At 43.6% G+C, this 13,039-nt stretch overlaps 2 protein-coding genes across 3 annotated transcripts in view; both read left to right on the top strand.

Annotated features, from left to right (window-relative positions):
- PRORP (protein only RNase P catalytic subunit) overlaps nt 1-13,039 on the top strand; it is a 159,156-nt gene that overhangs the window by 131,817 nt on the left and 14,300 nt on the right. The window contains exon 9 of the transcript XR_012329999.1: nt 345-1,599. The gene's annotated coding sequence lies outside the window, so the exon portion shown is untranslated. The remainder of the gene's footprint in view (nt 1-344; nt 1,600-13,039) is intronic.
- The window catches only part of PSMA6 (proteasome 20S subunit alpha 6), a 32,770-nt gene continuing 21,296 nt past the window's right edge, over nt 1,566-13,039 (top strand). The window contains exon 1 of one of the 2 annotated variants that reach the window (XM_073800557.1): nt 1,566-1,599. In XM_073800557.1, the coding sequence (XP_073656658.1) occupies nt 1,581-1,599 (19 nt within the window). In that variant the 5' untranslated portion in view covers nt 1,566-1,580. Of the gene's footprint in view, nt 1,600-12,860; nt 13,019-13,039 lie in introns of those variants that run through there. The other variant, XM_004319559.4, reaches the window with a different exon arrangement.

Below are 13,039 nucleotides of genomic sequence, written 5' to 3'. Positions count from 1 at the left end.
AAGGCACCTGGACAGGAGGTGGGGTGTGGGGGTGGAGGAGAGAGACCAAACGTTCCCTGCCTTATCCCAGCCAATGACAAGCTTGAGTCCATGTGATATAAATGAAGGAAGTTCCATTCAGAGACCTACTTAGAGGAAGCCATTCAAACCAGCAGGATGAAAGAAAATATGGGAGATGGTGAGAATATTCTCTCAGTGTATATAATGAAAATAAATGCCACAAAACTAAAAAAAACAAAAACAAAAAACGGGAGACGCGAACACCAATGAGTAAGTAAATGCAGTAAATCTTGAGAAATAATCTTTAATTTTCTCTTATCATGTTTCTGTTATGGTGTTTCAAGATTCCCTGAGGGCAGCCTCCCTGGTGGCGCAGTGGTTAAGAATCCGCCTGCCAATGCAGAGGACACGGTTTCGAGCCCTGGTCCGGGAAGATCCCACATGCTGCAGAGCAATTAAGCCTGCGAGCCACAACTACTGAGCCCGTGTGCCACAACCACTGAAGCCCACGCGCCTAGAGCCTGTGCTCCGCAACAAGATAAGCCACCGCAATGAGAAGCCTGCGCACTGCAACGAAGAGTAGCCCCCGCTCGCTGCAACTAGAGAAAGACTGCGCACAGCAACAAAAGACCCAATGCAGCCAAAAATAAATAAAAGTAAAATAAATAAATTTTTTTAAAAAAAGATTCCCTGAGGACTTTTCTCCCTAAGTTTTGTCTCTGTTGGCAATACTTGATCTGACAGATGCTTCCAGAGACTATACATATACAACTTGCCTTCAACCAGGAATTGAAATAAACAGGAAGACAATTATCTAGTCACTGATAACAGCTAAAAATTGTTTTGCTACCAGAGTACTCTCAGAAGTACACTGTTATCAAATGGATTAAGTTATTAAAATAACCATGATAATTTATTATAAATAGCAGTGTTATGTGAAGGGTTTCTGGTAGCTTCTGACAAGAAAGTTGATGTAGAATTAATTTCATCCATATTTAAATGATTACCTCATTAGTCTCTTTGATGTTAGTTAAAATTCAGCCCAAGAAGCAAATACTTGAGAAATCACAATTTCTAATATGGTAGAGACATAAATTCATTTTAAGGAGACCAGTTCAGATTGCCGTATCAGTCTCAGCTGGGCTAGAACATTACTAAGTATCAAGTTTAGTTCACATCTAAATATTGAAAGTCCGTGTTTTTTCTTTTTTTCTAATTTTTATGTATTAAAAATTTTTTAAATAGAAGTATAGTTGAATTACAATGATTCAGGTGTACAGCAAAGTAATTCAGATATATATATATATATTCTTTTTTAGATTCTTTTCCATTATAGGTTATTACAAGATATTGAATATAGTTCCCTGTGCTATACAGTAGGTCCTTGTTGTTTATGAAAGTCCATTATTAAAACAGATTTTTTGTGCTTTCTATGACTGCATCAGAACAAAGAATGTCAGTGTCCGGAATTCCCTGACAATTCTGCTTCTCATTTGGCTCTCTGGGGCAGAGTGGCATCCGGCCTGGGAGGATAATATGGGGTCTCCACCTCCATGAAACAGGTTCCTTTGGAAGTGGTTATGGCAGGTTGTCGGAAAGGTAAGTCCCTCACCTAGACTCATTGCTTAAGATGTACTGTATTACTAATTCTTTAAAAATAAATCATTCTTGTATTTTCTTCCCCTTTTCAGTGACCTTGTCCTAGAATCCAAAGCTGAATATTTTTATCCTCTGCTCCAAAGCTGAGTAGTCTAATGCTATTAAGTTTTTATACACATATATGCCTTTCATATATATATACACACATGTATATATAATTTTTTTAAGGATCACTCATTCTCTATAAGCTCTTTTGTAATAAGGTTTTTTTCCCACCTGACAGAAAATGAAACTTTTCCTTGTTCTTATAGTCTTCTGTCACTTCTTCCTCATGTACTCTGAACATCATAATATAACTTCATAAACGAGGCAGTCAGGTTAAGCTAGGGCATTGCTGTATACCATAAAATACTATTTGCGTGGTTGTATACTCACAAACTATTCCTCCAGGTTTCCTGTGTTCAGAAGGAAATTTGTGTTCCAGGAAGCTGTCACCCTGATGATAGCTACTGGCTCAAATTAAGGATCGTGTCCTTTGGCACTCAGCCCTGTTCTGGCAGGAGTTCTCAAATCCTTGAAGAAATGGGTCTTTTCCAAGTTAGGCCCTCTGATCTCCAACTCCTAAAGAAATAAACTCTGGTCAGACCAAGTATTTGAAGAGAAAGCCTGAGGAAGTTTTGCTGCTTGACACAGATAGGGAGCTTTTTATTTTTTTAAGTAAATCATCTGGCTCTTTTTGTTCTTTGATACAGCAAGGGAGGTTTCTGTGAGGAAATCAGTACTGAACAGTTTGTGCTTTATGAATGTCAGTAGATTTTTTTTTCCTTCCCACTCCCACTGCCACTATCCCCAGAGATTTCAACACCATCCATATTCTGGTCTCATTGTTTCTTATCCACTTAAACTCTGATGATTTTCGGCCCCCTGTGAGATGCCAACCTGGATCTTTTAAACTACTTAAAAGTGCTCCACTTTCAGGATATCAGACTTTGGAGCTCTTCATTTTGCCTACAACCTCCCTAACCTGCTCCACTCCTTCATCCCGAACACCAGTTCCTAGATCTGTTCTTAGGCCTATTCCTTCCTCACCTAGAGGCCTCTCTTATCCATCTGCATCTGGCTTTGCTTGCCTTGTTGCTCACCCCACTCCATCCTCAAACCACTCATTTCATGGATGACTTCAGTAATACTTCAGATTCTTTCATTCATTTCACCTCCTGTGGTACCCATCTTATCAATTCTAAACCAAACTTTGGGTAGCCCCATACCATTCCACTTTCTCCTCTCCTGTACCATAGTATTGCTAGAAAAGTCATGAAATTATGCTACTAGTACTTCACTCCCATTTGAAGGTCCTTTGTTTCACCTTTCAGTGAATTCCCTGTTAATTCCCCGAAGGAGCTCTCCCAACTTTTGCCATCTTAACTTGAAAAGAGCTCATCTCCTGCAGCCTCCATTTCCTTTTCTGTTCAGTGGGGAAGAGGGTGCCAGCGTACTTCTCAAACTCTAATGGACATGGGATCTTGTTTAAAGTGCTGATTCTGATTCAGGTCTGGTGTGCCTGGTGATGCCAAGGCTGCAGACCATATTTTTGAGTAGTATTTTGAGCAGTCTCAAATGAGCTCCAAGGTTATTTAAAAATAATAATAATAGTCCAACACTCATGATTCTGAGTCCTGAATCATAACCTGGCCACTCTCACTCTCAGCAGATGACTTAAGCAGGAACTAAAAGCCATCTGTTAAGAGACTCTTCAGCAATTTTTGCCCTTTCTAGCAACTTTCTTTCCTCACCCTTTTCTCCCTCTTCTAGGTTACTTTTTCTACTGCCTCCATACTATCCTTTCTTGCTAACTTGAGAAGTTGTTTTCTCAGTTAGTCTCTTTCCATGGGCTCATTCCCCCATCTAACTACAATACTTTTGGCTTCTAGCCTGACAAAACTGTGCTTCCCTAGGGATAATTTAACAGCCAAACTTCTCAGAGGAAGGAGCCATCTCTACCCCTGCTTTCTTTCCAATTCTACATTTGCAGCTGAGCATTTCTACTCAACCACGGTGAAAACAATTCATCTTCACCCCAACAGAGTGACCTCCTGCCTTACTTTATGTTATTTTTTCCTGATCATTTCCCCCTACTTACATACCTAATCAATTAGCAAATTGTGTTGACTCCATCTTCAAAATATCTGTCGTAGTCTAATTATTCAACTCTTAACTACCTTTCCAAAGGAAATAATCCTTTTTTAAAAAATTTGTACATGAAGATATTCTTCATAATAATGTTATTGATAATAATAACACAATTGGAAATAACGAAATGTTCAAAACAAGGGAGGGAAGAAATAAATATAATTTTAAACGTTACAGTGATTAAAATGATACTTTGTGTGTTGGCATGGGTTAAATGACAAAACATCTACAAAATGGTATGTTTAACATGATCCCATGTTTTAAATAGGAAGGAAGGAAGGAAAGAGACATTTGGAGAAAAGTATCTGAAAGAAATAATATTTTGTTGATCCCAAAATGTTAATAGGTATCTCTGCATGCTGGGATTGTGGTTGATTTTTAGTTGTCTTCATCTTCTGCACAATCTGAATTGTTACATGTGTAATAGGATGTTAGAATAGGACTCTTTCTGCCTCAGTTTCCACTGAGGCACAAATATAGTAGATACCAAGATTCCCAGGTGAGTGTGGGGCAGACAGTACATATGCAGAATTTACAAAAAGAATAAAGGAGAATCTGCCTCACAACTCCCAGCCCCTTAACCAGGCCAAAGATATCAAAGAGTCAGAGGAAGGAAAAAGATAAAGATGTTTCCTTGTAGAGAGCTGTGGCCAGGCTCCTGGTTCCTTAGGTACCCTCTGACCCCAGGACCCTGGGAAAGATGCCTCAGTAGGAATACTTGGAGCTCCTCTTGCAGTCAGGAACCCAGGACTTCAGAGAAAGCTGAAGCCTCTGTGGATGGGCCTGACTCTGCAAAAGCTGCAGGATGACAGCAGGGCTGACAAGAGACATTGGAAACGAGCCAGAGAGGGCTACTGCCTTGGACTTGCCTGGCACTGCAGGTTTCCTGATGGGGGCCAGATAGGTGGGAAGAGAGTTGCCTTAGGCTGTCTTGGGCTGGAGGGGAACTTCGGGATGGCCAGGGGTTGAAGAAGGAGTGCAAGTGGCCACCTACATATAAAAACTGATGGGCTCAGCAGAGAACCACTGAAGAGCCTTAGAAGAGTGGCCAAGCGGAGAAGTATCAGCTTTAACCATCTGTCAGGCTCACCAGAGACTCCAGCTATAAACATCTGCTTGGCCTAGAAAGCATTGAGCCACCCACCCTTACCTATCCTCCACTGCCCATCCTCCACCTTGGCTGGGGCGGGCCATGTGGAGGGTGTGAAGGAGGTCAGGGTGGAGCTGAGCCAGGAGTGATTAGGGAGGACAAGTCAACCATGCCCCCACCCCTTTCCACTGGAAGATTTAGTGCGAAGCCGACCTAAGCTGACAGAATACAAATGATGCAGTGCTGTTTGGAATCTATTGGTATAGAACTGGATATTCTAATTTCTGAATCGATACTGCATTTGTTAAAGTAACCGTAGCACTGCGTATTATCTAAGAGGAATGGAAAAGTAAGGGAGCATACGCGAGTTTTCATCTAGAGGCAGGAAAAATGAAAGGAAGAGTGGGAGAACAAAAGTCAGATTGTAGTTTTATCACAGTCTGTTCATCACGCTTGTTACCAGAACCCAGATGCCCCCTTGCGCTCACTTCCATCATTTCTTGCCTCCACAAAGGTAACCACTGTCCAGTCTTCCAACAGTATAGATTCCTTTTGCCTGTTTTTGTGCTTTATGTAAATGGAATCAGTCAGGCTGTGCTCTTTCGTGGCTGACTTCTTTCATTCTGTATTGTGGGAGGTTCATCTCTGTTGTCACATGTAATTGTATCATTCATTTTCATTATTATGTGATGTTCTATAGTGTGAATATACCACAATTTATCCATTCTACTGTTGATGGGCATTTGGATAGCTTCTAGTTTTTGCCTATTACAAATAGTAATTGCTATGAATAGTGTATCACTTTTTATAATGGGCGGAGAGCTATTAAAAAGTCTCCGGCATCTTCTTTCCTTTCCATTTCCGTAACTACCACCCCAGCTCAGGCCTTCACAGTCACTGGTTCTATTAGCAATGGCCTCTTGATTGATATCCCCATCTACAGTTCATCATAAATACTGCCACCAAGTTTATCTTCTGAGAGCATAATTCTAATCATGCCATTTCCCTTACTCAAAAATGTCAAATGTCTCCCCACTGCCTTCCAACCAGAGCAGAAGTTCCTTTCCTTGGCATTCAAGGCCTCCTCCCTGCATTTGTACTCCAGAACATTTTTGTGTCCTAGTCAAGCTAAGCCACTGCCATAACCTAAACACAGGCTCTTTTTTTCTTCCTCTGCTTCTCTGTTCTTGCCACCCCGAGTCCATGTTGCATCATGGTGCCACTCACACTGTTCCTAACAGCGAACACACCTGTCAGAGTGCTTCTCCTCCCAAGTTGAGCTCGGATATATTTCTTTCAGCAGGTGGCTTGCATTCCCTTTGGCCAAAGTCATTTCCCATCTGCAGCGCTTTGTTGGACACTACCTTACATATCATGTGCTGCTTCGTGTTAGTATTGCTCTCATTTGGGTTTCATTCTTCTTCCCCACTGAAATTTCTTCTCCATCTGGTTCATCTGTGTGTCTCCAGAGCAGCCAGCCCAGCTGGCTTACCCCTAGAAGAGGCTCAATAAACGTTTGTTGAATTATTTTGGAGAAGTTGTTTGAAAATGTCTTCCTGATTTTTACCTCTGATTCCCACTTCTCCTTTGAGTGAATTCCCCTCTTGCTCCTTGGTATTTTGTGTGTGTGCCGGCTCAGGAACATACTCTTTGGTGTCTGATGCTTCAACTGACCCTCAAGAAATAATGATAACTTCTCAATGCCACCCTCTTTAATTATACCATTTAAGCCCCTCCCCGCGTCTTAAATGAATTAACTATTTATTTATTAGGCATCTATTTTGTACATGGACCATGAAAACTGGAATAAAATTTGCTCTGCACCTGCAAGACATCATTGCAGAGTTTTTAATATTGAAAATGTTTTAGTCTGTTGTCTATGGTTGATTTTTGAAACTTGCCTTTGTTTCACCACGACGGATGAATTGCACACTGGGTGAAATTCACGGATCTCAGTTGAGGTTTATCAAGTACTTTCAAAGCAAGTAGAACATAACACTGGAGCACTCTCTTGCTTTCCCATCAATACCTGGGTTCTCAAGAACTAGTTCCTCAATTAGTGCCTGAAAATATTGGTTATAATGATCAGACACCTCATTCATTTTCTCTCTCCCCCAGTTGTCTCAAGAGAACTTGGCTCCTCTGAGCACCAGAGATGACTTAATTTTGCGGTAAGAAAACAGGAATTAGAGGAAGCCAATTAGGAAACCTCAAGGAAGAGGAAGTGTCTCCAGGCTGAAAGGAAGGCTGTTGAGTCTTATTTCCTCTCTGTTCTTGACTCATCCTCTCGGTGCCTGACCAACTTCTGCACCACCCTTTCCCCACCCGATCAGGGGGCTGAAATGGGTGTGGGGTGAGATTGGGGGTAGTGAGCAGAGTGAATAAAGTCAAATAACATTCATAAAGACACCAAGATGTAGGGATACACCATGGGTGTGAAAATCTCAGTGAACTTTTTTTTTTTTGCGGTATGCGGGCCTCTCACTGTTGTGGCCTCTCCCGTTGCGGAGCACAGGCTCCGGACGCGCAGGCTCGGTGGCCATGGCTCACGGGCCCAGCCGCTCCGCGGCATGTGGGATCTTCCCGGACCAGGGCATGAACCCGTGTCCCCTGCATCGGCAGGCAGACTCTCAACCACTGCACCACCAGGGAAGCCCTCAGTGAATTTATTGATGCTTACGATTCCCATCCCCGTCCACAGTCATGGGTGAGGCTGCATGTATGCAGGATAGGGTAAGAATTGGCTGCTTTCTAAGTTAAGAAAACAGAATGAGTTTCACTTCTGAACAATAGCAGAGTGCAGTACAGGCTGGTGCAGTACTTGGCTTCCTTCTGTACTAGGGATAGATCAAAACAAAATAGCCAACGATCCAGGCTTTATTCACCAGTGTCCCCTCCTTTCACAAAGAGAGAAGCTGAGTTAAAGTCTATTAGTAGGTGACTTATTTTCATTGTGCTTAATATTTTTTTCCTCCATGCCTTTAAGGTGGGTACAGCGTGCTTACCTGTTTGAGAGAAGAAACCGAGGTGGTGGCCACCAGTTGATCACTGGCAAGGCTCAGATTCAAATCCAGTGCTTCTGACACTCAAAGCAAAGCCTGACCGTGTTCAGGACTCAGGCCCCTCCCTTCCCCATCTTATTTTTCACTGGAACATTTGCTGTTCTCTCAAGCTATGAAAGGCTTCCTGTGTTATCATGCTTAAGGGGAAGTTGTATGTTAAAAACCACCAACGGTTAAGCCCAAGCCAGCTGGGGTCTTCCAATGCTTCTTCCAGTATTCTGGGGAGACCCATGAGAATTCTTAGTGTTTCTCAAAGTCCTTGGCTTTCAGAAACAAGAGCTCAGTCATCAGTCAAGCATTGGGTGTTCATTTAAGGGGAAGTTTGGGAAAACAAGAGAAACATCAAAAGTTGTAAGAGTTGTTTTAGCTATAACAACTTTATACTGAAGTTGTTATAGCTAAAAATCAAGAGTGACCTGAAAGCTAAAGGTTTTGGCTCTCTAGAAGTTGTTCCTGGAGAGATTTAGTTAAATGTCCTTTGGGTTGAGCTGCTACAAGTTTATTCCCTTTCAAATCAAAGGACAGCATTATCATTATTGGAGATGACTGACAGAATCCAGATGCAGAATTATATTGACTGGAAAGGAAAGGATGGAGTAGCAGGGAAATGATAGCTGTATGACTGCTATGTTGATAGACACCATATTGAACCCACCATTGGTATTGGAGGGTGAGAGAACCACACTTGGTGTTATGGGAGAGAGCGCTGGGGAGTGTTGCCATATTGGAATATGGTTTGAAGAGCTTTTGAGTAGAAGCATAACCAAGTACCTCATATGTCACGGTAGCACTTCCCACACCACGTTTGATGCCCCATTTGTCCCTCTCCTTTGCCCATAAATTATAGAACTGGAGTACAAAGAAATCACCCTTTTCTTTTTCCCCGAGACTCAAACAGATTGACAACTCCTAGGTAGCCAACCATAGCTACTGGGGTACAGGAAGAGCTTTAGGGTTTCTATTGGTATGAGAAAGATACAGATGGGGAGAAATACGAATGGAACTAGGTTCTTGCCCTCAGTCCCCTGAGGAGGCACCTGATGGCTCAAAGTCTGACCAGGGAGCTACCTCCCTTCTACTGTCCACACAGAACTGCCACATCCCTAGCTCTGTTGTGGCCACAGTTGACCTCTGGGGCCCCTTGACATCAGGGAATCCTAACTCTCCTAAGATACTCTATTACCACTGTTTCAACACCTGCTAATATCACATGGAAACACAGATAAGCTTCAGTTTTATATTCCCTGGCTCACTGAAACCACCAGCAGAGCGTCTTAAGCTAAGGGCTAAATTCTTATCTTGCCTTTAAACACCATGTGATTCAGCATGTCTGCAGTCACTGGGAATCTACGCTGCCAGTTTTTACCTTTGCCTTGTGGGTAACCCCTACCTTCCACCTACCTCCACCCCCAGGGGAGAATGTGGGCCTTGTCAAATGGAGGCCCCCAGGAGATTTTCCAAGACTCACGAGATGTCAAGTCATCTCTAAAAGTTTTCAAAAAACCAGAGAGTCATTTCAGAAAGTCTAACTTGGTGGCCCAACAGAGAGGAAGGTCAAATTTTCCATACAGACACAGCAAGTCTGCCCCCATAGGCTTGTGGTAAAGCTGCAGGAGCACTGGTCCCCAGACTTCTGTGAAAGCTCCCCAACCCAGGGGGAAGTCCACCTGGGTGAGTAGATTAGCTGCTGCTTGGTACCCAAGGCACATATTCGTGAAGTCTGCTTCCTGGGGATTTCCCTTAGCAATGGAATCAGCAAGGGGTTCGTCTTTCTGCAAGATTTCCCGGAGGAATCCATTGGCCTTGTGGAAAAACCTCAAATTCTAATATAAAATCTCTGGCCTTTTAGGTTTTGAGATTTGGATTTTTCAGTTATTCACAAATCTCTTCAAATAAAAACAGGTCAACATAGTAGAAAACCCAAACAGTGAGAATGCATATTCAGTGAATGATCGGAGCACCTCCTTCATGCTAGGTACTGTTTGGCACTGAGGGTACACCGGGGAGCAAAACAGATGTGGCCACTGCCCTCAAGGAGCCTGATGTTCTAATTCTAGCTTTCAGTTTGTGTTGTATTGAAAATGAGGTCGGCTCCTTCCAGGAAGTATCCTTTAGGGTATTAATGTGTATATGCCATCCAAAATCCTATGCCTCTTTTAGGGCCCAGCTTAAATGCAACCTCAACGGAGGATCAGAATTTGTTTGAATGTGTGAAATAATTTTCACAGCCTGAAGTGTATGTGATTTTAAATATCTCGTCATTGCATGGCAGGGAACACCCAGGGGTGCTTCACAGCGGGTTGTGTCTACGTGGGAAGGAAAGGCAGCTATGAAAGCATTTCTCAATTGTTCCCTGTCTTTCTACAGTTTTTAGTTCAACTTGACAGTCAGTTACTGAACTTTTATGAGCCAAGTCCCATGCCAGGGGTGGTAGAGAATACAGAGATAAAAAGTATTCAGGCTCTGCCCTGTCAGTCTTTAGTGAAGCCCCTACACACAACTCTTTAAGGTAAACCATATGATTACCAATGTTTGACGCTTTTGACCTACAGAAATGGTCATTTCATTTGGTTCAGGCTAATAAAAGATTCAAGTTGTACGCACTAGGCATATAGGGGAAAAGAGGCAGATTGGTGGACCTGAGCTTCTTAGATGACGAGATGGGAATGAGTGTCCTTACAGGAGGAACAGGAGTGCGGGGGAAGGGGAGAGCCTGAGGAGGATATCAGGTAGTGCTTCTCAAAGCTGTGCTGTGGAATGTAGCCCTGCAATGGAAATAGGAGGATGAAGTGGAAGACAAGGCTGAAAAGATAGGTACAAGGTCAGCTAAGCTCAAGGCTGATTTTGATTCAGGAGCTCAAAGAAATCTGGGCAGAGAAGCAACCCAATGAGATCTTGCTCAAGAAAATGATTCCAAGAATGTGGATCAACAGGAAGAGATGCTACTGTGCAGCCAAAAATATAATAATAAATAATAATTTTTAAAAAGCTTGTGTTACAAAAAAGACTACATGGGGACAGAATAGGAAGTTTTGGGGAACTGAAGGCTGCTGCAAGGTTTTGGCTCTGAGGACTTGGAAAGTGTGGTATGAGGGACAGGAACTGGCTTGGGAGAAAAGAGATGGAATGAGGTATTCTGTTTTATTTTATTGATTGATTTTTGGCTGAGTTGCTGCGCGCGGGCTTTCTCTAGTTGCGGCGAGCGGGGGCTACTCTTCGTTGTGGTGCACGGGCTTCTCATTGCGGTGGCTTCTCTTGTTGCGGAGCTCGGTGTCTAGGCGCGCGGGCTTCAGCAATTGTGGTGCACGGGCTTAGCTGCTCCGCGGCATGTGGGATCTTCCCAGACCAGGGCTCGAACCTGTGTCTCCTGCACAGACAGGCGGATTCTTAACCACTGCGTCACCAGGGAAGCCCCAGGTGTTCTGTTTTAAACATGCTGGGTTTTGAGGTACCATGTGTCTCAATGTGAAAAATGTCATATATGCGATTAGAGAAGACTCAGCACCAGAGAAGGATCCAGCTAGAGACCTAGTTTTGAGGAAATATCAGCATAGAGGGGGCTGTTGAATGAGTTCACCCTCCAAGCAGCCTTACAGAGAACTCATTTTATCTATGACTCTTCAGGTAAACTGTAGGAGTTACAGTTTAGGAGGCTTGCTCAGTGTCTGAGGAAAAAAAAAGTACTCAAAAGGTCAGGAGGAGTTGGTGCTGAGGATAGGGACCTAAACCAGAAGCAAGGGACAACTTTTATCAGTACACTTGGGAATCAGCCAGAGCTGGAAAGTACCCTGTGTGCCAGAGATGATGTCTGCACTTAGTATTTTCTTAATCGAGTTTCAGTTTTGAATTTTCTTTTTCAGTAATGAAATAGAAGTTTATTTTTTTAAAAACACTCTTGAGAAATCGGAAGTTCCATAACAAACTCCTTAGGAGGCTCTTACCAAATTTTTTCTTTTAAATGGAAAGTGAGTTTAAGAGAAAATACATTAAAGAGGTAAGAATCCCTACTTCAGTATTCATTACAGCTGGTATGGAAGTGCCAGAAATCTTGGTATACCTGGCCTTCCTGGCGTACAAACTACTGGGCAGAGGGGGCGGGCGACACTAGCTTAATATCTGTTTTGCATTTTATATTCACTAAATAGGAGCGTGCCTTGAGGTAGGTCAAAGTAGGCACATTTTACAGTTCCAAAAGCCACCTGCTGTTCTCCGGAGCTACCTCGCCTGCTTGGGAATTATTCTCATTAGTTCATCTAACGCCGGCTGCTATGAGCCTTTCCCTTCGGTTCTTGTTCATTATCAATCAAGGCTACTGATTCCTGTATTATACCTATATTTCAACCCCAGTTCCACTTTTAAGACGAAACTGTCGGGGGCTGTTGGCCAAAGGAAGATCTTGCCTGGCCAGAAAACTCTGCTCTGGAGTGGCTAGCAGAACCCGCTCCCTTCTGTACCTGAAATTAACGGCTGCTGCGGGAGCAGCTGCAATCCATTTATTTCTCCCTCTAGTAGCAGGAAGCAAAGTGGCTGGGTAAAGAGGTTAGAAGAACGCCAGCAAGCCAGAGCCAGGCTGGATATACAGGTGCCAAAACTAACGAGAGACTTGTTAAATACGCGATCCCACAGACAGGCAACTCACTACTCCTGGCCCCGGAAAGCTTTTTTTGTTCTTGCTATAGTCAATTCATTCTCTAGATGAAAGCTCTATAAACCGCCTCAACGAGAACTTACTTCACCAACCATTTTAAAGCCGCCCACACACGGGGCTGGCGCATACGCACATCGAAAGCCTTTGGTCCGCTCTCCCCACCCTCCACCAGGGGCGGGGCCTTGGCGTTCTCAGGCGCGCGGGAACTGACGCTAGAATCGTGACTTCGGGGCGCAAGAACGGATGAAGCCCGCCAGTGCCCCGGAAGCAGTCGCTGCAACTTCCGGAGGGGCTTGTACACCTGGTGCGGGAGCTACGGGGCCCCAGGATTGTGCTTGGAGTAGTGGTGCACCATGTCCCGTGGCTCCAGCGCTGGTTTTGACCGCCACATTACCATTTTTTCCCCCGAGGGCCGGCTCTACCAAGTAGGTGAGTGAACCGAGTTTGCCT

Source organism: Tursiops truncatus, chromosome 2, assembly GCF_011762595.2.
Source record: "Tursiops truncatus isolate mTurTru1 chromosome 2, mTurTru1.mat.Y, whole genome shotgun sequence".
NCBI lineage: Eukaryota > Metazoa > Chordata > Mammalia > Artiodactyla > Delphinidae > Tursiops > Tursiops truncatus.
This window is presented reverse-complemented; position numbering and strand designations above follow the sequence as displayed.